A 23,876-nucleotide genomic window follows, 5' to 3' on the forward strand; every position below is an offset into this window, starting at 1 on the left:
AAAACTTAAAAATTATGAACTCCAGTATTCAAACCAATAAACAAATTCTCACTGAGATGCATTTATTTGAAAATTGTGAAAGAAACTATCTATTTTGGTTTGTCTGACTGTAAAGTCAGAAATAACACAATAAATAAAGACAATATCATAGTTACACAAAAATCTTTTCCTACAGTACAAAAAAATAAACTGTCACAGTTACAAAAGTTGTCATTGTCTGCTGGGGTGAAAATTAGACCCACGATCAAAGGCACATGCGTTTGGAGACATTCACTGTCTTAATAAGATTTTAATACTTTAATTATGCTACTCTAGATTACAATTGTTGTGCAAATTACACTTTTGAAACCAGCAGACAACAACTGTAATTAAACCAAAAGTTAAATGGCATTTCACACATTCAAAGGCAGTTACTGACTAATGGATCCCTGTTCACATATAATTGGCTTTCCTTAGGCAACAACTTTTATCTTGTGATGACATGTCTTCTCCTCCTTTTTTTGTGTGCACAGGCGTTCTTCAGCCTTATGTTCTCTCTGTAAAAATAATTAATTTGCTTTTGAGCTCTAATCAGGATACACTTTCGACAGTATTTGCAGTTGCAGTGCGTAATAAAAGGCCCACACAGAGAGAGATATCTTAAAAACAAACTACACTTTTAAAAAAGAGTCAGTGCTCTACAAGTTCAAGTCGAGTCCGTGGATGAGTTACCTTTCTGCCTCATCTAAACTTGAGGTAGGCTGGTATGGTGTAGTTGAAGAGCAGGAAGTCCATGCGATAGAGGTTGTACAGCTTCTTCTGGTAGAAGGGGCTGATGTTGTGGAAGAACTGGGCAGCCATGTCTCCTGTAGTCCTGGTGCTCTTGGATGAGGCAGGGAAGCTGACCTGGTCCTTTACCCCAGCAAGCTGTAGCACGTAGCGGGAGTCCTGCTCCAGCGTCTCATATTTACCCACCACATCGTAGTGGATGAGGCAGGGGTGGCACAGCGAGTGCACCCGCTCCCAGTGCTCATTGAAGGGTTCTTCTCGCTGGGTAGCCGGGTCCACAAGGTAATACACAAACTCCTCAAAGGAGACATCGTTTCCCCTCTCCAGAGCTTCTGGCTGTGGGTCCAGCCTGTGCCGGCGCACTATCTTTGTACCATATCGTTTATGAAAAGCTGTGTTGTAGCTCCGTGTGAACTTGTTGCGGTACGCAGACACCAGCCGTTCGAAAGGTTCGCGTACAAAGACAAACTTCAGATAGGAGCGCAGGCGCTGGTTAATCTGGGAGGTGGAGTACTCTGACAGGGTGCGGAGGTTTCCTGAGACGTGGGCCTCGTTGGCAGGGATCGCCAGTGGGTCTCGGAGGGAACCGGAAACGCCTGTTAGAACCATGAGCACCCGCTTCCAGTTGGTGCAGGCCACTTTGGGCACGTAGCAGTACAGCAAGCTGTGCTGGTCGTCCACGATGACGTGCTTCAGGTCCTCAGGAATGAGAACTCTGCGTTTGCGGGTGTAGGAGCGGCAGGCTTCTTCTAACACCTCCCGTCGGCCCTGATGGATCGCCTGTACTGCCGACTCAACCTACAGAAAAAAGGGGAAGGAGATTTTTACACAAAGTAATAAAACTTGAAGTTATTGCATATATATATACACACACACACACACACACACACACACACACACACACACACACACACACAGTGGGTACGGAAAGTATTCAGACCCCTTTAAATTTTTCACTCTTTGTTTCATTGCAGCCATTTTCCAAAAATCAAAAAAGTTCATTTTATTTCTCAGTAATGTACACTCAGCACCCCATCTTGACAGAAAAAAACAGAAATGTAGAAATTTTTGCAAATTTATTAAAAAAGAAAAACTGAAATATCACATGGTCATAAGTATTCAGACCCTTTGCCGTGACACTGATATTTAACTCAGGTGCTGTCTATTTCTTCTGATCATCCTTGAGATGGTTCTACACCTTCATTTGAGTCCAGCTGTGTTTGATTATACTGATTGGACTTGATTAGGAAAGCCACACACCTGTCTATATAAGACCTTCCAGCTCACAGTGCATGTCAGAGCAAATGAGAATCATGAGGTCAAAGGAACTGCCTGAAGAGCTCAGAGACAGAATTGTGGCAAGGCACAGATCTGGCCAAGGTTACAAAAAAATTTCTGCTGCACTTAAGGTTCCTAAGAGCACAGTGGCCTCCATAATCCTCAAATGGAAGACGTTTGGGACGACCAGAACCCTTCCTAGAGCTGGCCGTCCGGCCAAACTGAGCTATCGGGGGAGAAGAGCCAAGAACCCAAAGGTCACTGTGGCTGAGCTCCAGAGATGCAGTCGGGAGATGGGAGAAAGTTGTAGTAAGTCAACCATCACTGCAGCAATCCACCAGTCGGGGCTTTATGGCAGAGTGGCCCGACGGAAGCCTCTCCTCAGTTCAAGACACATGAAAGCCCGCATGGAGTTTGCTAAAAAACACCTGAAGGACTCCAAGATGGTGATAAATAAGATCCTCTGGTCTGATGAGACCAAGATAGAACTTTTTGGCCTTAATTCTAAGCGGTATGTGTGGAGAAAACCAGGCACTGCTCATCACCTGTCCAATACAGTCTCAACAGTGAAGCATGGTGGTGGCAGCATCATGCTGTGGGGGTGTTTTTCAGCTGCAGGGACAGGACGACTGGTTGCAATCGAGGGAAAGATGAATGCGGCCAAGTACAGGGATATCCTGGACGAAAACCTTTTCCAGAGTGCTCTGGACCTCAGACTGGGCCGAAGGTTTACCTTCCAACAAGACAATGACCCTAAGCACACCGCTAAAATAACGAAGGAGTGGCTTCACAACAACTCCGTGGCTGTTCTTGAATGGCCCAGCCAGAGCCCTGACTTAAACCCAATTGAGCATCTCTGGAGAGACCTGAAAATGGCTGTCCACCAACGTTTACCATCCAACCTGACAGAACTGGAGAGGATCTGCAAGGAGGAATGGCAGAGGATACCCAAATCCAGATGTGAAAAACTTGTTGCATCTTTCCCAAACGACTCATGGCTGTATTAGATCAAAAGGGTGCTTCTACTAAATACTGAGCAAAGGGTCTGAATACTTATGACCATGTGATATTTCAGTTTTTCTTTTTTAATAAATTTGCAAAAATTTCTACATTTCTGTTTTTTTCTGTCAAGATGGGGTGCTGAGTTACATTACTGAGAAATAAAATGAACTTTTTTGATTTTTGGAAAATGGCTGCAATGAAACAAAGAATGAAAAATTTAAAGGGGTCTGAATACTTTCCGTACCCACTGTATATATATAAATATAAAATAACTCTACTTTTAAGCATAATTCCGGTAACTGTGTTACAGTGTTTTCTCATATATACTCTACTCGGCCCACTCGCCCAGGTTAGACAAAGTTAAAAGACAAAACAATGATGAATGGTAAAATTATACTCATAGTGCAATGAAGGTCTGCTAATAGGGTTGGGTGATGTCTACAAAAATTTCCATCGGACGATGTCAGACAGGGGGGAAAGACAGCAAGAGGCGAGGAAAGCCGGTGTGTTGCAATGAGAGACCAGAGGTTTAGATTTGTCTGAGTGTGGGGAGGAGAGAAGTCCGAGGCAGATGCAACGCAGGTTTATTTAAAAATAATAATAATATCATTTTGTGGGTTGGGCATTACAATAACATAATATTTTGGGTGGTTGCACTATACTTTTTACCTTCAAAAGAGAAGTATTGAAAATTTATTAGGGCCTGAGCATGAAAATGTGCAAGGACCCCATATTGAAACATGTTCAAAAACTCACAAAACTTTGCACACACATCAGGTGGGGTGAAATTTTTTATTGGTCTCCCACGTGGGAGCAGCAAAATAGCTCGCTAGTGCCATCTAAAGAGCAGCCCCTGGCCAAAGTTTCACCTACAAGTACAATTTGGATTTAATGGTCATTTTTGCACAGTACTTACTTTAACAAACTCCACCTACAGAATTTGTCCAATCAACTTCAAGTTTTCGGTGTGCAGTCTTAACCAATTGTTGTTTATTCAAATAATAAACAACAATTGGGCGGGCCCTCGCATCTGAAGCGTGTCGGGGTGACGCCGCTGCTCTGCCAACGCAGTTCTGAATTGTCACGTGCATTCGGATGCTGCAGGGACGACTGTGTGGAACTACAGAATACCCGGTTACTTCCTGTTGCCAGTAGGTGGCGCTATGACTATAACTGACTTTTGGCATACTGTGCTCACGGCAGAACTCTTACCAAACGTGTAAAATTTGGTACAGATTTGATCATGTACAGTCAAGTTACAACAACTTCCTGCGTCATGGCGATGCATGGAACTTTGCCGCCACGCCATTAGTCAAAACCTCACATGGCATCGTCAGTGTGTTGGGTTTTGAAGTTGATATGTCCAACCTGCTAGGAGTAGTACATTACAGCGTAAAAGGTGTAATTTCCTGTTGCCAGCAGGTGGCGCTATGACTGAGTGAATATTGGCATATTGATGTGTTCAGGGTGCGACTGGTGCAGATGTGAGAATGTACATTGAAGTTATAACAATATTCCTGTTCCATGGCAAATCATCAGTTTTCAACACCACGCCACGGGCAAACTGGTCGACTGGTAATAAAAGTTTGTACAAGTTTTAATCGTCAGTGGGTTTAGACTGCACAGTGAAAATTTACAATTTTTCATTAAAGTACAAAGTGTGTAAAACACCAAAAATTACCATTATACCCAAAATTGCCCAAAATCCTGTTGGGTTTAGAGCATTACTCCCAGAGGCTTTTTTTGTAGGTCCAAACCAGATACATCTGCCACAAACATTTCATCCAATTAGGTGAAGCGTAACCCAGGGGCTGTTCTGTAGGGAGCGCTAGCAAGCTATTTTGCCACGCCCATACGTGAAAACCATATGACACGTAAATTTTCACCACCCTTGAAAAGTTTGGTGCATGTTGAGGCTGCCAAAAATGAGGTTACTTTGCAGATATACAATTCCTTCAGTTTCAATAGGGTCCTCGCATGTTTCATGCTCGGGCCCTAATAAAATCTGTTGCTAATGTGAGTGAACCTGGTGTGCCTTTGTTTGCTCAGAACCAAAGCCAAGTGCAAAATTTCAACCATTAGTAGTGATCTCAAGCTGGTACACTGGAAATTGTAGTCTGACAAGGACATAACCACAACCCTTTTTTAAAAGTACTCTTCCATTTTAGCATTGCACCAGAGATAACCTCTTTTGTATTTCATGGACTCACTCCCTCATTCTGAAACTTAGTTATCAGCTCCAACCAAAACTAACCTGTCATAGGTCTTTGATTTGTAAAAAAAAAACAGTGGAATTCCCCTTTAAGCATGTGTAAAATTGTTTGTTTCCCTTTTAAGTCAGCTGTAGGAGGCCACACTGCGAAAAAGAAACCGGAGTGTAAAAGTAGGCCAAGTGGAGCGGATACCCTGCACATTCTTCATATAGCCAATACCTACAAGTTCTTAGGTTGAGAAAGTACATTTACATACGCCTCTCCTCTGGAGGTTTTAAACATGGTCTATTCCTGCCATCTGCATTCTGCTTGGCCTCCTCGTGGCACAAACGACTAATTTACTTTTTTCATTTACTCAGCATGTTTCACCACTGCAGCGGTCGGAGACCTGAATCTCTCACTTTGACTCAGCGCCTGACGCTATGTGTGGCTCTCTGTGTTTACTGGCAGACACTGCAACATCAAGGATACACCAGACTGGCCAGAAACTGTAGAGCCAACACTGACCCTTCTCTCATCAGAGGTTTGTATAGGGGAGAGCAGGGGCGAAAGTACCATTTTTCAGAAAGATTATTTTGTAGACAGTGATATATTTCTGCTGTGGTCACTAACTCACAAGTGTGGTCTATCAATATCAGGTGGTATTTTGTACAAATGTAGAACTACTTCCGTATAATTTCACTTTAAACATAAGTGGCACATTGTTACTTTCGCCCCCATCAGTTGGGTCGAAAGTATGCTAATGTCGCTTACAGTCGACCAGATGTGTAAACAGTGTTGTATTTACAGCTTGTTCTGCTGTCCCAAACCAGCCCCTCCAAATACAAATTTAATGCAGCCTTTAAATTTAATTCTGATTGGAATAATATTAATATATTTTTATGTTTGTGCAGTCTTCTTACTGTAGAAGCCAGATGGTTTGGACTGTAGACATCACCTATAGAGAACTAACAAAATATGTTTGTATTTATTTATTTTGTATTCAGACACATTAGCTGGGGAGTCAGCCACTATCCAAATGACTTAAATATGCAAACATCCTGTTCATCAGTCAAACCATTATATCAAAACCATTGATAACTGGTCCAAATTAAAATCAGTTATATAACATCTTCAAAACGTCCATAGAGCCGGAGCGGAGTTTGTCAACTGCACGGGTCTGCAGGCCATTATCCACTTAGCTGTTCACTTAATTACCTGCTGCACATCAGAAAAATGCAAAATGGATGGGTAAAGGAAGACAAAAGCATTCACATACTGTATTTAAATATGTTTCGGTTTTGAATTGTCATGCGCTTTGGATGCCAAGTCCCAGTCCGTCAAGTGTGGAACATCATTAAAAATTTTATTTAAGTCGCATGATGAGCGTCACACAGAACTTACTTCCTGTTGCCGGTGGCGCTATGGCTATAAGTTAATACTGACATGTAGATGTGTTCAGGGTAGGAGAGTTATCAAGCACGTAAAGTTTGGTGCAGATTTGAGCATGTACAGTAAAACTATGATGATTTCCTGTGTCATGACGGACCATGGAACCTCGACGCCACGCCGCGGACACGCTGTTGAACGAAAACTCATAATATTCACATAACATAATCAGTGTCTCGGGGCTTGTCAGAGACAGTTTTGGAGTGGATGTGGAATGCTAGGAGTGGTTCACCACAGCATAAGATCTGTCACTTCCTGTTGCCAGTAGGTGGCGCTATGAGTTTGAATGAATATTGGCCTGTAGTTGTGTTCAGGAATGGACTCTTATCAAATCAAGTAAAGTTCTGTGCAGATCTAAGCATGTACAGTGAACTTACAACAACTTCCTGTTTCATGGCGAATCATCGATTTTGGACACGACGCCAAGAGCATGCCGTTCGTGTCCATGCAGGAAAACCAATACAAAATCTTAAAATCAGACACTACTTATCATTAAACATTTAGCCAAGCTTCCATGTGGTTAATACTGTCTGTCAGTTGTTGTTTGGGCCTTCCCTCACACTGTCCTTACATACCAGGTATCAGTGCTAGGAACACACAAGGAATCAGGATCATAAATTGTTCATCCACCAGTCTCTTTGCTATGAGTACTTGTCTGAAGAGCTCAAATTGAGTTTGCATTCTGAAATATGTACATATTTTTTTCAAGAGACATGAGTAAGCTTGAATAAATACTTTCAAATAAATATTTGATGTGTGCAGAAAAGGTTCAGGCTACTAATAAGGAGTGATACTACAGACTGTTTGCAGTAAAGTTAGAGGATTGTGGTTAGAGAGGACTGACCTGGTCACCATCATAAAGCGTTTGTAGCGGACTCCTCCTTGATTTTTGCCCACTGTTTCTTTCACCGACTGGCTCCGAGGCTGAGGAGACAACACATCTGTCATTAAATCGGACTGAAAGTGCTTCCAAAGTAATGATATGTTAAGTTAAAGCAACATTAGGACTAGTGCATTTTGAAACAATAGCACTTACTGTACAGCAACAAACCCAATGCAACCCACAAAGAGGGGGAAAAAGAATTGAAATTAGAACAAATACAAGCAATGAACTAATAATTTCTGGTATAGCCGCAAGAACATAACAGCTCCATTGATGATGACACAAAATATTGTGCTGTCAGAACGAGATAAATGTGAAGAAAAGGACACTGGAAGTGACTGGTTCTGGTTCTTGAGGGGCCTTTATAGAAACTGTTTGACTGCCTGACATACAAGCCATATAGTAAAATGATTTATCTTTGCTTTAAGAGTTATAATCGTTAACTGCTTAGCACTTATTACAAAAGCGCAACATTTTAAGTAAGAAAGATGTTTAATTTGAGATACGGTCTCTTTTTCTTTAATAAGTCCTATATCTTTGCTTCTCTTGTGCCTGATCTTATTCTTTGCCTTAAGAGACCTTTGTCTGTGTATGGTTAGTCATGCTCCGCGTCAGTGTGTGCTGAAGTCTCAAAATAACGCTAGTTTCCAGTAAAGAGGAAGCTATGGTCCACTCTTTTGCTGTAAATTAAACCAAAAGGTGAAGCATCCCTGACGACGCATTTGTGTGTCGAGCACACATGAGGGGAGGGGTGAAAAAAGATATGATAAAAATGGGAGGGTCAGGAGTTTTTACTTCTCGAGTTTATTAAGACTTGTCTTCTCTAAGGACGTCTGATGTACGCATTCCATGATGACGTCAAGATAATCATTTTAATCATGAAAGAAGGCACTGTTTGCCTGTACGTCACCAGCCATTGTGAAAATGAAAGTAAGATCATTTTGAGAATAAAAGAACTGAAGGAAGTGAAAAAAAAAAAAAAGAGACAACCCATGATTGATGTCTTTTCTGCATCTTGTTTGAGATTTTCATTAGTGTGATCCATTTAAGATGTATAAGAGAAGAAATGCTTATTTAGTCTAGTTTTTAAATTGGGAGTTTCTATCTCTGGTCTATATGCATTGGAAATTAGAAAATATTACACAATCATAGTTTGTTGAATCTACATAATATGTTTTATTATTTTACCTGATATTTTTTATTGTTAATTTGTGACTAGAGCAAAGGGGTCTTGCAACTACTGGCAGGAAGTGTACGCTACCTCTAAAAAAAGAGGAAGGATATGAGGTGAGAATGTAAGAACCAATAAATCAATCTGATGGCCATGTCCTGGCAGCCAATGGACGTTTGGAAAAGGGGCTGATGTCCTTATTTAACTTGTTGACCCTAGATTCAAGAAGATCAAGAAGATTTTGGGGGAAGAATAAAGAAGAAGGGGTGAAAGAGGAGAAAAAGGGGGAACTTTAGGGGCTTTTGTTTTTGCATTTTTTGGAAAACAAATAACTTTTCCTTTGGGTGCACACCTTAAGAAACCAGAAAGAGTTTTTCCCATCTCTTTTTGTCTTAATTTTCTTCCTCCTCTTCCGGACTGGTAAGTTAGCATTCTTATTCTTTAAACATTCACACTGCCTACATTAACACTCCTCATTACAGATAAACAGTAAACTGGTCCTTTTAAGGAGCTCATTCCAGATTATGTGTTCAGTCTCTGGAATCTAAAGTATCTGAATTCATAATACGCTAAGGGCACCCAGGAAAGTGGTGACCAAAGAGAGCGGGGTTTCCTTTCTGTGGGCCGGTTGATATAACAATTGTAAACACGGTTTTTGAATTAAAAAAATGAAAGACACAGAAGTGTTCTTAACAAGTCTTCTTAGAGTAGCAGCTCCTGTAGGTTTGAAAGATGGCTGTAAAAAGAATCACCTATTAATAAAAACTTGATAGGGTCATATATAAAGACTTAAGTTCTTCATTTTGCCATGTTTTAGCAGAAATATGAGCATAAAATCCATCCATAAAAACGAGCATATGAATGGACAGTGGAGTGGTACTGTGGTGTACCACTAATACCAGAAAAGAGTCAGCCGGGAGATGCTTAGCTAAACGTAGCAGAAAGACTGGAAAACAGCAAGCCTGGGTGGCTCTGTAACAAAATCCAATTACCAGAACCCCTACAGCTCAGTGATCATCATGTTACATTTTGTTTGTTTAATTCATAATTTGTGGATTTAGAGGGATTAATGTGACAGACAGTGAATTCCTAGTGTCTTTAAGGTTCAGAAGAATGTGAATAACCATATTTGCCAAGATGTTGAAGTATTCTTTTACATATTGATATTAATTTGAAGCACATTTGCATATTTGGGATCTTTGTGAGACAGAAAGGGTTATTACTTCCATTTGTTCTTACATATTCTGCAGTTGCATTTGAAGCGGTCAGTCAATCAACAGATGAGAAGAGGTCACACATTAATAAACTATTGACTGGACTCTGACTTACTGATATATTTACATTATAACAACAGGAGTCTTTGAGACATTGCCAAGACACTGTGGACATCACCACATGAGCTTTTGAACCTTTTTATTTTTAGAACAATTCCTCATCCTTCAAGGCACCACGTTGTGGGCCTGCCAGCCATAATGTTAAGTCAAATCAACACACAGAGAGCTTTGTTGTTCAGAGAGAGGCTTCCAGGGGAACTTGTCCCACACGTTGTAGCCTGTCAACCAAATCTTCACTGCATATGCAATGTAATATGTACATGTGTTTTAATTTAAGTATATCCATGTGTAGTTATGACTTAGTTAGTACTTTATGGATTTTTAATATTTATAATTATGAGTCCAGATATTGCTCATTAAAAGGGTTTGAGGGAGAGATGAAGTTAGCAAAGTAATCTTTCCGTGCTTCTTTTACCAGTTAATTGAAAGAATGTCGGAGATCTTTGAGGTATAAGCTATGCACTTCTAGCCCAGTAGTCTTCTGCCACGCTGCCACCTCAGGCAGCGGAATCCTCCATGGAGAAGTTCTGCAGATCGTTCTAATCTTTAGAGGTTCCACTTTGTCCAGTGACATAAAGCACTGCTCATTAAAAGGACTGCATTCTCTACGCCATTAAAGTTTCAGACAAGACACAAACGTGTCGAGAAGTGATCGACCATACCGAAACCTGAAAACCTGAATCCTGATTCTTCCAGACTACAGACCTCCACCGAGGCCTGACAGACAAGGAGTCTCAGTATATGAACAATCCACAGGGCATGGTACATTTCCCCCCTATAAACAAGTCATTTAATATGTGAGCCTTGTTTGCCACAGAGTGTGCATTAATCAAGCACATTTTGATTGATGTCATTGTGTCCACAGGCGTGGGCGCGGGTTAGTGATTCTGACTGGGATGTTCACGTGTATGATGGTACATTGTCCCCAGTGGAAACAAGGTCCCAAACTGAAGCAGCTGATGATCAATTGCAGCCCCTACCGGCCGGTTAAGAGGAGTGAGGATTCACAGCAGTCATTAAAATAGTTGTTTTTTTAAAATGGTGAATCACCGCAACCAGGAGAGGTCCTTACAGTCAGAAATGTGCACCAAAAAATATCATGTGCACACCATATGGTACACACACACACACACACACACCCATAATGCCCTCCAGGTTTACACCTGGCGGAGATAATAAAATGACACCCATTTCCTCACTAAGAGAAAAAGATCATCATCATTGGAGAAAACATCTGCAAACAGAGCCCTGAAGCTGCAAGTTGGGAATCAGCAGTCGACCTCGATGCTGAGTCAAGGAGCCGGACATGTGTTTGAACTACTCCCTTGAGAACATCCCGTCCTTCTGCAGTGTCATAATTCAGACTAATGTAAAAGTCCCATTCAATTCAGTATGCATTACTGCTTTCAAAGAGCCTCATTAAATAATTCATATCTTCTCTCCATGTTACCCAGTCATTAAGCACCAGAGTTGCTTAGACAGCAATATAATTCATAACTGCATTTATATGTACACAGCATTTGATACTAATTAGTTGCATTCATTCAAGAGCGCAATTATGTAAAGAGAATGATGCATTGACACAATAGTGAGACAACAGCAAGACTCAGCTGAGTGACCATGTCTGTGTGTATATGCCTCTTTCCACACTGTGGGGAACGCCAGGCAGCTCATAAGCTGTAAACTCACTGACACACATAATGGAGACAGCCAATGTACAGTACTGACTGTGTAGTTATGACCAACTTATAAGGAATAATTGAGTATATGTGGACCACTTAATATAGTTGCTCTCTTTCCATCACTGTGAACTACTTTGGTTTATGTTCAAGGAAACTCCAACAATTTAGATTTGGCCCTGAACTGCAACAGCTTAATGCAAGAAACAATAAAAGTCACATTACCCTTTCTAAAATGTCCATGCGTGTTCATTGCTTTTACTCTAGGTTAAGTTTCTAACATCACAGCTCTAGACTATCAGTAGCCGTGTTTCCATCACCATTTTTTTAATGCGCATTTTGAAGTATCGCATTAGAAAAGGTTGATGGAAATGTCAAAATTCGGGGGGAAAAAATCCTTAATTCCGCAAAAAGTTTATATGCTCGCTTGAGGTGGTTTTTGCCTTTGCCGAAAAAGAGTAAATGCGCTAAATGGGAGATGGAAACACTTTTGCCGAATAAGTTCTGACATGGCGAACTTGTAACTCACGTCTGATCAGCTGTTTCCGCTGTCGGCGTCTTTCTGGATATTCCCACAATATGCGGAGACATGGCTGGTAGCAGCTTGCCCACTTGAAACACATTCCTGAGGACCTCTCTCCATTTTTCTCAGATCCATGGCCCTCAGGTCACTTCGACTGGTTTTGTTTCTGGTTTGGAACCCATACATGTTTGACATGCATTTGTACCTAAATCTACAAGTAGATTTCCTGTATATTGAGATGGATTACTTATCTCAAACATGTTTTCTAGGTTTCATAGGGTCTAGCGTTTACACTTGTCATTTCAAGTGTATTTACACCCAAACAATTTGTTTGGGTGTAAATACACATACACATTCATGGCGCTCCCTCACCCCACAGATCATTCAGTAGTGGGACATCTGTATGACGTATGAGCTGAAATTGCTTTTCTTCATGACAGTAAATTTCAGCTTCAGCAGGGACAGACCCTGTGAAGGCTACTTCCACAATCTCCTTGGTTACAAAGTTACTCTTGGGTGGAGAGAAGATTATGTGTGTCTGTATCTGGCAAGCTAACTGCTAACATGCTAGTCAGGCATTTTGTTTAACACTGTAAACCATTTTGTTCAATAAAAAGTTATTGAAAAGGGAAAATGAAGCAGCCCAAGCTAGCAAGCTTGCTAGCTGTAAGTTAGCAAATCTATTACTTCATTAGCTTAGCTTAGCCACTAAGGGGACACTAAAGTTCACACAATGTATTTAAAAGAAGCTGAAGAAGTTCCGCCTGCTAAAGACAATGATGGTGCACTTCTACACCGCCATCACTGAGTCCATCCTCACCTCCTCCATCACCCTCTGCCAGGGACAAGGGCAGGCTGCAGCGTATCATTCACTCTGCAGAGAAGGTGATTGGCTGCAATCTTCCATCACTTCAGAAAGATTGCAGCTGACTCCTCCCACCCCGGACACAAACTGTTTCAGACTCTCCCCTCTGGCAAGAGGTTGCAGGTCCATCAGGACCAAAACCTCTCGCCACAAAAACAGCTTCTTCCCGTCTGCAGCTAGACTCATTAACAAGGCCCGGGTCCCCCACTGACACTCCCCCCTTGCAAATGATACAAATGTGTCTGCACATGTAAATATTATTTAATTTCATAATATGCACAAAGCTGGCATATTGTACATATTTGTTGTTAATCGTTGTTGTTCTATATTTTTATATTGTCAAATATATATGTACACAATACTCTCTTCCTTTGCAATATGTCTGCACAACACATACCCAGAATAATGCACATGTAAATATCTGCGGCATTCTTTCTCTGCAAATAGTTGTATTATTTTTCTCTATTCTTTTTATTATTCTTATATAATTTGCATTTTTTATTTTATATTTATTTATTTATAGATTTATTTATGTCAACTGTATGTTTGTCTACATGTGGCACTTCATCACCAAAGCAAATTCCTCGTATTTAACACTATTTGGCAATAAAGCTCCTTCTGATTCTGAGACAAGTTGATTTTGAATATAATGAATTTTGGTGTGCATAATTGCTGCCCAACAGCTGCTCAAGTTACTGTTTGCAGGAGGAATCGTCTTGCTTAATGAACTCAAGTTTGCCAAGACACCATAATATGCCGTAATACTGTAATAAACATGCATAAAATATTCTGCTGCCCGAGGAAGCTTTTGTCCTACATTGAGCTACCAAAGTGAAGTGTGCACTCTGCAACTGTACACTGATTCATTTAACTGTTTAAACACGTGACGACTTCCTTATGGAAACTACCAGTGACTCAAGAACACATTTTCAACATGCCGACCAAAGACGTTTTCACACCTCACTGATGAAACACCAGTCAGCAGAGCGGATGTCTGAAATAACTAACAAATACATAGAAGTGTTACAGCAAGATGACACACTGACTGGGCTGAAAGAGCGCATATTATATCAGTACTATGCATTAATGTGGCATTATTTAGCGAGCAAGGACATTAAATATCCACATTTTGCCATGAGGTGTTTAATAAAAATAAAATTAACTGATTGAATTGTCAGAGCTGAACGACTGGATATCAGATGAAGAGGAATGTACTGTTCATTGTGACGACAAAACTCATCAGCATTCCTCCTGGCTCATACAGAACTGAGGGCTTAGCAAATGCAAAATATAGAAAGGCCTATGAGAGTTCCTCCTGTCTGGTCCATAAACACAGTTCTGTGTTTAGGTCCCACTGGCAAAACTGGGGGCCCCTCCTTGGCCTCTCCTGCCAAACAGCAGCTTTACTGAGAGAGACACTGTCTAAGGGAAAGCCTGATCCTTTCAGGAGAAAAAGTAAGTATGTGTGTGTGTTGAAGGGGGGGGAGGGGGATTCCACCATACCTGTGGGGTCCGACACACCGCTGAAGAGAGAGGAACCATGGGTCAGGGCTCCAGACTAACTTTCAACTTTCTCAGTTGGTCGCACCGGCACATGATTTGGTCGTACTCACCCCCCTCCTTTTTTTGGTACAGGTATTAATCAATGACCACTGGTAAGAAGTGTGGGGGGGCTCAGTGTGGAGGGTGGTGCATCAGTCCCTTTTTATATACAGTCTATGATCAGTCCCAGCAAGTTTTGTGCAACTTGAAAGTTTCAAGCAAAAACTGCTGACCATGTAACAAGTTCAGAGTTGCCTGCAGCGGACGGGCCACATTGCCTACAATATCAACACATGAAATACAAGTATAATGTTCATTTAATTAATACTAGCTTACCACTAGTATATTAATTCCAGTTACAGCAGTAAACAGAATTTTTGTGGGTTGTTTTCATTCATTAAATGCTTGTGCAAGAAAAGTGCTCTACACGGTGGTTGAGTTAGTCTCTAACTAGTTAATGCTACGTGATAACTTGTCAATAATCATAACATTTAATACATGCAGAACAATGAGTTCAACATTTGAAAGTTTCCTGTAGGCTTAACAAGTCAAACTCTTTTTAATGTCCCGCCTAGGGCTGACCCCCCAAGTAGTCAGAGATTCCATGCTTCGATGGGAGGAGCCCGATTCGACTGCCAATCTCACCGTCAAATCTTCGCAGCAGCGTTATAAAATGAGGATCATCCCATTTTTGCAATATGGGGGTGCTCGGTGTCTTATTTTACATAGAACTACTGATAAATATCAACATATAATGCTGTAAATAAAAATGAATGCTCTGCAGCTTCTCAAGATTAAAGCGGAGCTATCGTGTGTTAATAGTTCCTGTGTTTCAGCAGGTTTTCTGCTCATTTGACTTGATTTGATAGCCTTTATTGTCCCTGAGGGGCAATTTGGTTTGCAACAGTAGTCAGTACACATCATAGACATAAGAACATTTAACATGTAATAGATGTCATCAACATACAGTAAAGCTAGCATGAGATATAGAGCACAGTGTATCCATAACTCCTGCAGTACAGTATATGTACAACAGCAACCAGGCTTACAGTTTGTTTAAAACCCCAACAGCTGACGGAACAAATTATCTCAAATATCAGTTTGATTTGGCCCTCCTAGGGAAAGTGTACCTCCACCCTGATGGCAGAAGTTGAAACTCTGCAAGAAGAGGGTGTCGAGGGTCCACCAAGATGGCCTTTGCCTTCCGAATGGCTCTCTCTTGATAAACATGGTCAAGATCATTCAAGTTAGTGCCAATGGTCGATCAGCATCTCTTTAGTCTTTGAGACATTGAGTTGCAGGTGTGGGTCATTACACCATTTGATGAAATTGTCCAGGACTGGTCCAAGACCCACCTCATGGTCCTGCAGGAGGCTGACAATCACAGAGTCATCTGCAAACTTAATTATGAATCTGGACTTAAACGTACTTGGCAGTCATTAGTGTAAAGTACAAATAATAAAGGCGACAAGACGCACCCCTCGGGTGATCCTGTAGAACACATCAAGGCCTTAGACAGTGTCATTAACATGGGTTCTTTGTGACCTCATTGTCAGGAAGTCAACCAGCCAACATATGGTTCCAAAGTCAACGCAAGAAATTTCAGAAAACCTACGAGCTAGGATATGGGGCTGCATCCAGTTAAAAGCTGATGGGAAAAAAATAATAATAATTCAACAAAACATAGGCGCACATGTGTTTTCTTGCCCTCCCAACGGCAAGATCCAGCAGTGTCGCTATTGCATTCTTTCCACAACACTTTATTCCGCGAGGAGGAGAGCTGGAAAATAAAAATGAAAATTCCACTCAAAAACATGATGTAGTCAGGACCCTGACTTTTCCTCTCATTTGTCTGTTCGAGAGTTCTCCAGACATCCCTTTCATCAATTTGAATCTGACTGCCTTCTGAAGCCACTCTAAATTCAGCCAGTTCATCAATAAAATTGTGGGAGTCAAATCTCATGCAAAACTGATTTAACTCCTCTGCCAGGAAGGAGTTTGGCTTATCAGTGTTCAACACTCTACTTTCCTTGTTCTGAATTCCCACCATAGATTTGATTTCTCTCCAGGCATAGCGAGAATTACCATTCTTAACTTTATCCTCTACCTTATTTTTAAACCGCATTTTGGCCAGCTTTATTTCCTCTTTCACCAACTTCTGAGTTAGGGTTGGGCCAGTAGACAATGCCATCGTCCATCAGCGATGGCTGACAGATGGTCGATGGTTGAGCAGGCATCGTGATTGTAAAATCCCGCCCCCCGGCATCTAAATTTTTCACATAATATCCAACCCTACTTCTGAGCACCTCTGTGCCGGTGAAAAGCTAGCCCTTCCTGAATGAGAGTGTTCTCGAGGGATTTAGTGACCCAGGGCTTATTAGGATACACTATAGCGTCTTCCAGAGAATAATCATTTAGCAGGAATCTTTAAAAACATCCCAATCAGTACTGTGAAAACAGCCATTCAGTTCCCGAATAGCACCCTCTGTCCACATAGAAACTTATTTGCGCTCAACTCTCCCTTTCTTGAGGGCCGGTTGATAAATTGGGGCTAGAAAGACTGAGGAGCTTTTTAAGACTACAAAGGTTAAAATCTGCAAGTGCAAAATCTGGTGCATCAGGGGAAATGCTTTGCAAACAAGGCAACGATACTTGTGGGATTTCCCGTGGTAGACAGAACTGGTGCAGTGAAATAGATCAATCAAAATCCTGGCTCAAGTCATGGTCTTTTACCCAAGTTTCAGTCAGTCACAACTTGACGTCTTGTGACGTTGTGGTTCACACTACGTGACTGATCGGTGACAGGGGGTCACACACTACACGAGCTGACAGCAGCTGTGTCACCCGACGCTGGTCTCCAAACCACGTTTTGTCAAGAAAACACTCTTGACAAATGTGAAAGGGGAAATGCTGCGAATCTACACACACGAAACATCAGTTGTTCGTTATTATAAAGACAAAAATCTGGGTGAAAGGATGGATTAGCACAGGCAGGTAGGGTTGTTTGAGCTACAGAGAGAGCTGGAGGTGAGTAAAAAGTATTTTGCGGTGAAAAGTAGCTGCCTGCTCTGCCAGATGCCTGCTCTCATTGGCTGGATGTGGATCTCCAGATATTTGGCATGCTAGATATCTGGCAGACGTCAGACAACAAGAGCAAATTTGAGGGTGTTCCCATGAAACTGGAGTGCTGAACAGTTTTATTTGTCACATGGCCTAAAGTCAAGCCCAGACAAAGAAGGTAGGAGGTGAGGGTACATCCCCATTACAGGGATAATGACAGCAGTCTCAGCTTCTGCTCGTAATTAAACAGCTAGAACAACCTGATAAACATCAACTCACATCTGTATCTGTAAATGTTACTGGCGATATACAAATCAGAGTTCCTGGGTTTTATTACCGAGAGGATCCTGACAATGCTACAACACGACATACCCCATTCCAGACTGTGCTGCGACACACAGCCTACTTCCTTCTCAGTCCTTCTGTTTGTGTAAACGTAATGGAAGCCACAGCTGCCATTGTAATAAAGACACCACACATAGGAAGGAATGCGTATCTTAAAGAATCCTTTCTCAGTGACAAAAATCTGCCAGAGCAGGGACAATTTGAGATGATTCAAACACAGATTTTTGGTAATAATGTGGCTCACGCTATAAATGTTTAATATGCATTGTCTTGAGTCATGGTAATGTATGAAACACAATCTGTATTGGAAACAAACAAAATGATGTCAGTCCAACAGGCAGATTTTGCACATTTTGAGAAAAACTGCAATGAGAGGTAAAAACAAAAACCAAAAACAGATGTCCTGACTAGTTATAATGGTTGGGTTTTGCAGTGTGGGAGGCATCTTGTGTTCTTCAAAATTACAATTTCCATCCTCTGTGTCTGACACAACATGTACAGTAGACCTACCTGGCATCCATATCCTAAATTAAGATGATTGCAGTGAATCCTGTGTGAGTATAAAACTTTTACACAGTGGAACTCTGACTTGGCAGTGCATTCCTTTGTTGTTATGTGGCTGCTCTCTTGCAGCTTTACACAGTCTTCAAACAAACAATATGACCTTTACTCCAGATGTAGTGCAAGAGAGGGAAGGTTTGGGTGTTCTATATGCAGCTCGGGCAAGACTGGCTACATATCTGTGCACTAAAACCCCAGAGGCAACCTCTTAGATGCAAAATTGCTTTTAGATGTTTAACTATTCACTGATATAACTGCATTCATCTATGCATTTGTGTCAGCAAGTAAAATACGAATCTTAAAATTAGGGCTTGGACATCCCAGCATTTACAACTACCCCATGATCAGTAAATGCTTGCAGAGGTTAAATACATTCACCAGATGCTTTTGTGCAGAATTCAACTTAAGGGAACTTCAACATGAGAACATGAGTTGACCAACTACAAGTCATCTCGTCAGCGCTGACCTTTAAAGGAACTGAAAACCAAAGAGTCCAAAAGGCAGGAAGCTACCATATTATCCAGTTTTGTAAAACCTTGCTCTGCCATGATATAAAACTGCTCTACAAAAGAGATTGAGCAGTTTTCAGGCAGTCATAATAGTTTTCCTTGAATTGACTCAAACTGTTGGAGATGAAATGAAAAAGGCCCTTTTAACCTATTAAGGTAACCCCCCGTTTGAGTATGCACCTATTTAACGTCTGCAAAATAAAATCCATCACAAATCATGTTTTCTTCCTTTCAAACTAAATACCATGTGCTTATGTACGCTTCAACCAACAATTTCAACCAATAATATCATGACATCCACCCAATCACAAGCTAAGCACAGAGCTAAGATTTACTAATTAGCAAGCTAGCAAAACCATGACGTGTCGTTTTGTCGTCAGGTGTTCGCCACCTAAAACCCTTTTCTGTTTCCCCCAGAGTGATTCTGGGCCTAAATGATTACCGTACACAACGTTATAACTTTATTTACTGGTTTGGGTGAAACTGGATCATATTTTATGGGGAAAGGGTTTCTGTTTTTTCCTCTGATGTCCTCCAGCCGCTCTGCTTCAACAGTGATTTGTGGAGTTTCCTGATGGACAAAAAGCTTTAAAGTAGAAGTTTAGCTGACTGCCCGGACAGGAAGAGGTTTTCGGGCCCGGGGCGAGCGTGACCCAGCAAGAATGCTGACGGGAAACAGCACCAATGGGCACAAGAACCGGAGCTGGGCGAGTGGGCAACACAACCAAGCTCAGCAGCCTCCCAGTGAACAAAGCCGGACTGGGACCGAACACAGCCTCAGAGACAGATGGAGGGCAGTTTGAAGTCAGGGAATACAGTGCCAAGTTTCTGTAGGGAGTTTCCTGATGAACAAATAGCTTTACTGCTGCTATCAATCCAGCTGCTCTACACAGGCTGTGACCCCCCCCCCCAAAAAAAACGTTAGTGGTGTAACAAGACATTTCAAGCAAATACTTTTCAGAAGTATAAAAGTATGGAAACCTTCTGGTCTCCACAAGAGGCTGGTCTTTCACAGATTCCTAACTCTGAACAGTCTTTGCCATACATCCAACATCACACACATCAAGAACTGACTGACCTCTCTCTTAAAAAAACCCAAACATTCTTCACAGTATGGGCTATGTAACCTTTTTTAGCCCATGATATAACTGGGCACGTCTGAATGAGGCCATTGTATGTGGCAGAGAGGGAACTGAAAGAGGTGGAAACAGATCTTGGCGAGGGCCAATCCCGCTGCCAGCCAGCTTCAACTTCTCCCAGCCTTCCTCCACGTTGCAGAGGAAACACTCCACTTATCCATTTGGTAATGAAATTGTTCCGCAACCAAGATCTGTGGCTCTAGTGGAAATCCAGATACAGGGTGGGAGAGTAGGAGGTGATGGGAGGGAGGGAGGACATGCCGTGAAGACTCAATCAAAAGAATCAAAAACAGACGCAGAAGTCCCTTGATTAAGATGTGAATGGCTTAAACGGCCTTTCTCCATTCATGCGCTGTGATATTTGCATCTGATTATCATTACGCCTTAAAGCACTGGCAGCACATGACAGAATGGGTTTGATTATAAAGAGATCAAGTGAGATTGAGTGAACATTACAAGAGCAGAACTAGCCCGGGACAAGCTAGCCTGCTGTACTGTATAAACTATGAGATCAACTAATGTTAGGCCATACTGCTAAACAACCTTAGACATCTCATGTACTTCATTTGCCATTCAAAACATATTTCTAATGTCAAAAATATGTTATAAATCAATGCAGTCTATGCACAAATGTTCACGTTTAAGGAAAAAATATTGCATGGCTTATGGAAATTTTGTTTTGGATCCTATGAAACTTTTTGAATATTTTTTTAAATATTTTATTTTAGAATTTTTGTTTTGCTGGGGTTTCTCTAGTATCCTTATATGTAGGTCTATGTTTCTAAGTCCTGAGACAGATCTTAGCAGTACATTCTCATTTCGTTCAACAAAAGAACTGGGGAAGTAGTTATTGGGGTACAGTTGCACTGCTGATAAAGAAGAATTTCTGCTCACCTGCTTTCAGGCTGCTGTTGAAGTAGAGGATGACCATGACGAAACATCCCAGACACAACGCAAAAACCATCCGAATGACTTTGGGTTTCCTCATCATGAGTGTATAGAAACGAAGCCGAACCGAATCCTGCCAGGGTTCATGCGAAAAACAAGCTTTTTGTTCTGATGCCTTTGTCTACTTTATCACCGATAACTGCATCGATCCGTCTCGCTGACCTTTGCCGCTCCTTGTCTTCCTGTACATCCTTGGATGCCCACTCTGGAAGAAGCAGCGGTGAAGAAGGAAAAGACAGAAACAAGCGAGCCGGTCTGCCGTGGGCTATCTTACAGTTAACGTTCCCTGAACATTACCGTGCGCTGGTTCAGGGGACCAGTCCGCGCCACTGTCGTGTAGTCCGAGCAGAGGCCGCCGGTTTGTTTGTCTAAGCGGGGGATAAATGCCCGAACAGCACAGTTCCAAACGTCTGCTTGACTCGTTAACCCCTTTCTCCCCAAACACAAGGTTTGTCGAGCCTTTACAAATTACGGTCGAGCTGTAGCCTATGCCTTTTAACGAGAGAGTTCCGGTTGCACCTTTCAAAATAAAACACCTACAGGTGACAGAAACCTCTGTCAGTCCAAATGAATAAGAAGGAAATTGTAAATCTCAACTAATAATGTATTCTTATGTAAAATAAAACCAACATTATCTGCCACCAGAACACCCAAAAAGACGACTATGACATGATTGGTGACCAATATCTATTTTCATTTATATTGCACTCACCACTCAGATTTATTTTGAGATGACAGAATACATACATCATTCACAGAGAGATGTGGTGGTGGGCTTCATATGAGAGTCATAAGAATTTGTGAACAAAACATCTTAAGAACCAAAGTAACCCGCTATTTATTAAATAAAAGGCTCCAAAGCCCAAAGAAAGTTGAAGATGTGAATTTGTGGAACTGCTGGAAAGATGAATTGAAAATGTGTAGCAGACTGCAAGTTTAAAAAACTAATTTAATGAACAAATTAAAAAATATAGATCAGACATGTTGGCATTTCTATATTATGGGTTTTTATGTCAAATAGGTTGTGTATTGTAAAAATTGTAGGATTAGAAAGCTGGACTGTCAGCTGTCAGCCTACACTTTTGTCAAAAGTGTTCATGCTATGTTGTTGCTGTTATTTTATCTTTTATTCCAAATTGTTTGTGTAATGACAGTATTCATTGACCAAAATAATTTAACTTTAAAAAAAAAAAATCAATTCAGCTGAGGTGACATGGCCACATTTGCCTTCTATCTGCTTCGTGGTGACACGCTACATAAATATCAATAGCACCTTTATTATCCACCCACCCCCTTCTTTGAAGTAAAAAATAAAATAGACACAGAGGCAATGGACACTGGCGCACATTAGCACAGGCTAATGTGTAAGAGGGTTGGAACAAGTTTGTCTTGTTAACAATTGAATAAATTGGGCCTCCACACGCAGTGTGAAATAAAGCAATGTTGTGCTTTTATTTTGAAGACGAAATGAACAGATATCCGGTTTTATCCCGTTTCTCTCTGCTTGTGCGGAGTTGCACGGCGGTTGGGGGTTCTTCTTATTCGTGCTAAAAACTTTACCGTTGGGAAACAATCGGAAAATAACGTTTTAATTCTCCGATTCACAGCTGCAGGCGCTCCCTCTCCATAGTAGCTTTCTAGGCCTCCCTGTCTCAAACAAATGGACACACACTAAAGGAAGCGTCTTGGCAAACATGGGTAACGTTACCCAGAATAAACCCAGCGAGGACACAATGGGAGATCGTAGTTTGCTCCATGAACTCCTGATGAGGCTGATCGAGGTCTGAATTCAGTTAACATTCACGGTGTTTGTCCAATATGTGACAAACTGATGGATTGGTCTGTAATGAGACATCTGCTGTTGGTTCCTCCTCTCATCTTTTCAACATTGCTTCATTAGTCACTGTTAATCAATGTCAAAGATGAATCACTATTTCTCCTTTTTTTTTTCGTAGGTCGCAGGGGCCCGTGGCAGAGGCTGGTGCGACACCAGTGTGTGATAGTGAACAAAGTGCAGCCAACTCGCGCTGTGAGCGGCGGAGTGGCAGCCAGATTGTGACAGAGTAGAAACAGATTTATGGTGAGAGTTCTGTCTGATCACAAGTGTTTTCAGTTAGTGAATTTTCGGGTTTTTTTCACCTGCTGGTCTCATCCAGCTCTGTTTCCGTCAGATGGTCTGTCTGTATCAGCCGAACAGTAACACAGGCTAATGCACTGAGTAGCTATAGGGCAGGCAAAAATACTATGAATTCTAATTTAATGACCTTAGTCTCTTAATAAACGACTTTTTTTTTTTTTCACTAACACTGATGTGGGAGAGATTCTGAATGTGCAGAAAGTTTTGATCAGGAGCAGAAAACCTGCTGAAACACAGGAGCAATTAAGGGGTTTGTAACAAAAAGTATAACAACAATTATTAAAATGAATAAATCTATCATTGAGGTTAAAAACCTGCCAGGTCTGCACATTTACAGAAGTAACCTCCTCAAACAATAGACATAAAAGAGGAGGGAAGGCTAAATAATGTGTGCTGACCCAGCAGAGATTTTATTGAATAAGAAACATTGATCTACAGGAGAAAACATATTTAAAGGCAATAGTATATTCTATTATTGTTTTATATGTTGA

General features: G+C 41.3%; 1 protein-coding gene and 1 long non-coding RNA gene across 2 annotated transcripts; one reads left to right on the forward strand and one right to left on the reverse strand.

Annotated features, from left to right (window-relative positions):
• Positions 1 to 45: 45 nt before the first annotated feature.
• si:ch211-236h17.3 (carbohydrate sulfotransferase 11) lies at positions 46 to 21,700 on the reverse strand. Its single transcript, XM_038696435.1, has 3 exons — positions 21,195 to 21,700; positions 7,534 to 7,613; positions 46 to 1,566 (listed from the first exon to the last, which is right to left on the reverse strand). Exons 1-3 carry the CDS (start codon positions 21,289 to 21,291, stop codon positions 721 to 723), a joined length of 1,023 nt encoding a protein of 340 aa, XP_038552363.1. The 5' UTR covers positions 21,292 to 21,700; the 3' UTR covers positions 46 to 720.
• Positions 21,701 to 22,723: 1,023 nt separating this feature from the next.
• LOC119885485 lies at positions 22,724 to 23,546 on the forward strand. The gene is made up of 2 exons (XR_005441350.1): positions 22,724 to 23,029; positions 23,204 to 23,546. It is a non-coding gene; the product is annotated as an uncharacterized LOC119885485 (long non-coding RNA).
• Positions 23,547 to 23,876: the final 330 nt, after the last annotated feature.

This window comes from Micropterus salmoides, unplaced genomic scaffold (assembly GCF_014851395.1).
Source record: "Micropterus salmoides isolate LMB-PRFRI ecotype aquatic unplaced genomic scaffold, ASM1485139v1 Ms_hic_scaffold_4, whole genome shotgun sequence".
In the NCBI taxonomy this organism is placed as follows: domain Eukaryota; kingdom Metazoa; phylum Chordata; class Actinopteri; order Centrarchiformes; family Centrarchidae; genus Micropterus; species Micropterus salmoides.

What these genes read in the sequence shown, in the direction of transcription:
- si:ch211-236h17.3 (XM_038696435.1), bottom strand. Translation starts at nt 21,291, where the DNA reads ATGATGAGGAAACCCAAAGTCATTCGGATGGTTTTTGCGTTGTGTCTG. An exon ending in CAACAGCAGCCTGAAAGCAG is followed by an intron (nt 7,614 to 21,194) that starts GTGAGCAGAAAT and finishes TTGTCTCCTCAG; the next exon opens with CCTCGGAGCCAGTCGGTGAA. An exon ending in CGCTTTATGATGGTGACCAG is followed by an intron (nt 1,567 to 7,533) that starts GTCAGTCCTCTC and finishes TTTTTTCTGTAG; the next exon opens with GTTGAGTCGGCAGTACAGGC.